The 1,918-nt window shown below is 36.7% G+C and overlaps 1 protein-coding gene across 1 annotated transcript; it reads right to left on the bottom strand.

Moving 5' to 3' along the window:
- Nucleotides 1-502: 502 nt before the first annotated feature.
- On the bottom strand, nt 503-1,398 carry LOC141649265 (uncharacterized). Its single transcript, XM_074457959.1, has 2 exons — nt 1,315-1,398; nt 503-1,078 (listed from the first exon to the last, which is right to left on the bottom strand). Exons 1-2 carry the CDS (start codon nt 1,396-1,398, stop codon nt 503-505), a joined length of 660 nt encoding a protein of 219 aa, XP_074314060.1.
- Between the last annotated feature and the right edge of the window lie 520 nt (nt 1,399-1,918).

Genomic DNA, 1,918 nt, shown 5'->3' with positions numbered 1-1,918 from the left:
TATTATGGTCACGATTCCTTTGTAAGTAAGATGTTGGAGTGTGAGCTTTCCTTAAAAGTTACACGTGAGATTATCATATACTCGAGGGGTGTAAGTGAAAATAACTAGTAAATTGGAGAGTACAAGTGGGCTTTCCTAAAAAGTAAGGGTACAAATAGGATTAGCCCATACTAAAAGAGTACAAGTGGGAATTTCCCTTTTTTTAGTTCAATGCCAAATTAATGGCGATATTCAACTGTTATTGGCTAATGGTAGAATTTCAGTGAGAAGATAAGCTCAAATTAAAAGTTTTTTTTTTTGATAAAATGTAAGATATTATATAAAAAGGTAAAAACCTTCACCAATTACAAGTAAAAGGCCCAAGCACTGACCTTCTCCCTACAAACAAGCCAATCCCATTTCGGGTCAACACCAAACGAAATTACAAAAGAAGATAGAGGAACCCTATCTTCAGACAACAAAAAACCCCCAAATCACACATCCCCGGAATCGCAAAATAAAATTAACTCCTGATGATACTCTCAATCAATCTCCTATCTTCATCTCTCACCTTACTCAAAGCAAACCCCATAAGACGGATTCGGAGCTCAGCTATAATGAAGGAAGCAATTTTAGTAGGACGCAGAATCTGAAGCTCAAATCTGCTCGTATTCCTCTGTCTCCAGATATTGTACATACATGAATTGATGATGGCACTCAAGATCCCAGTCTTGTTCTTTGAGCCACTGCAACTCAGGCGCCATAGAAGCAAATTATGTGTAGGTAACCGGATGTTTAGTCTAGTTCCCACGGCCTCTATAACCTTCATACTATACTCGCATCTAAAGAAGAGATGTTTCTTGGTCTCTGATGCAAGCCTGCAAATACAGCAGGCATCCTCCTCAATAATCCCCAATCTCTGCAATTTTTCTTTTAGATTTAGGCTATTGTGATGATAAATCCATGCTAGGATGCTATGCTTAGGAGTAGACCATTTGTGCCAGACCAACTCATACCACTGAAATTTATCGCCTCTGTCTCTAAGGTAGTCATAACCTTTTGCTACTGTATAATCTAGGCCTTTCTGCTTTTTCCAAACCTGTTGCCGATAAGCAATCTCAAAAAAGCCCTTGGTTTGACATCATTTCCTCCAATACCATTTAAAAGTTGTATCACATGTAATGATAAATTATAGAGAGGGAGATTGTATAAGGGAATTGTAATTGTTATTGATAATCTGATGAGTTACATGGACATATGGTTTGGTATATATAATATACCGTCTAATAATCTTAACCCTAATTAGGGAATTATGGACCTAATTAAGGATCTGACTCTGAAGCTCAGAAACATCTTTAGGATGATCCTAGCGACATGACTCTTATGAACAATGAGTATAGCATCAGAACTAGTTCCCATATGTTTTTTTTTGGGAAAAGGTAAGTTATATATGTAACACCCCCATTTATCTATGAGCCTTAACTAGACATTCCAGGATAAATAAGAGTGTTACCATCTCAGTTTTCCTGAGGCAGTAATAACAATGTATAGCAATCCAAAGTACTTTATTGAAATATATAATTAATTCAAATAGCTTATGACAACTTTTGGATACATAGCTTAATAAATTAAATTACAAAACTCGCAGCGAAAAATAAATAAGTATTTAACATGGAATTAAATAAACGTCTGAACTAGTAGACTCGAGGCTATGTCATTCTCTATTCCATACATCCCAAGCTTCCCAGTCCAGCTAATCCTGCTAATTAAACTGCTCCCCAAAAATTGGTTCTTCACAGGTGTTTAACGAATACACGCCAACCCAAGGTTGAGTAAGAATAGCCGAACAACAACAATAAATGAATACAAAAACAATATTGAATGCAAATGCAATGCATGCTCATGATCAATCCTCCGACGCTCCCGTTCATCCCGCCAA

Source organism: Silene latifolia, chromosome 3 (genome assembly GCF_048544455.1).
Source record: "Silene latifolia isolate original U9 population chromosome 3, ASM4854445v1, whole genome shotgun sequence".
Lineage (NCBI taxonomy): Eukaryota > Viridiplantae > Streptophyta > Magnoliopsida > Caryophyllales > Caryophyllaceae > Silene > Silene latifolia.
The sequence above is the reverse complement of the archived record's forward strand: the minus strand, read 5'-3'. Positions and strand labels throughout refer to the sequence as shown.

Bases quoted from the DNA above. Each gene is read 5' to 3' on its own strand.
- LOC141649265 (XM_074457959.1), bottom strand. From the start codon at position 1,398: ATGGGAACTAGTTCTGATGCTATACTCATTGTTCATAAGAGTCATGTC. The intron at 1,079-1,314 runs GTCAGATCCTTA...TATCGGCAACAG, and splicing joins AGATGTTTCTGAGCTTCAGA to GTTTGGAAAAAGCAGAAAGG.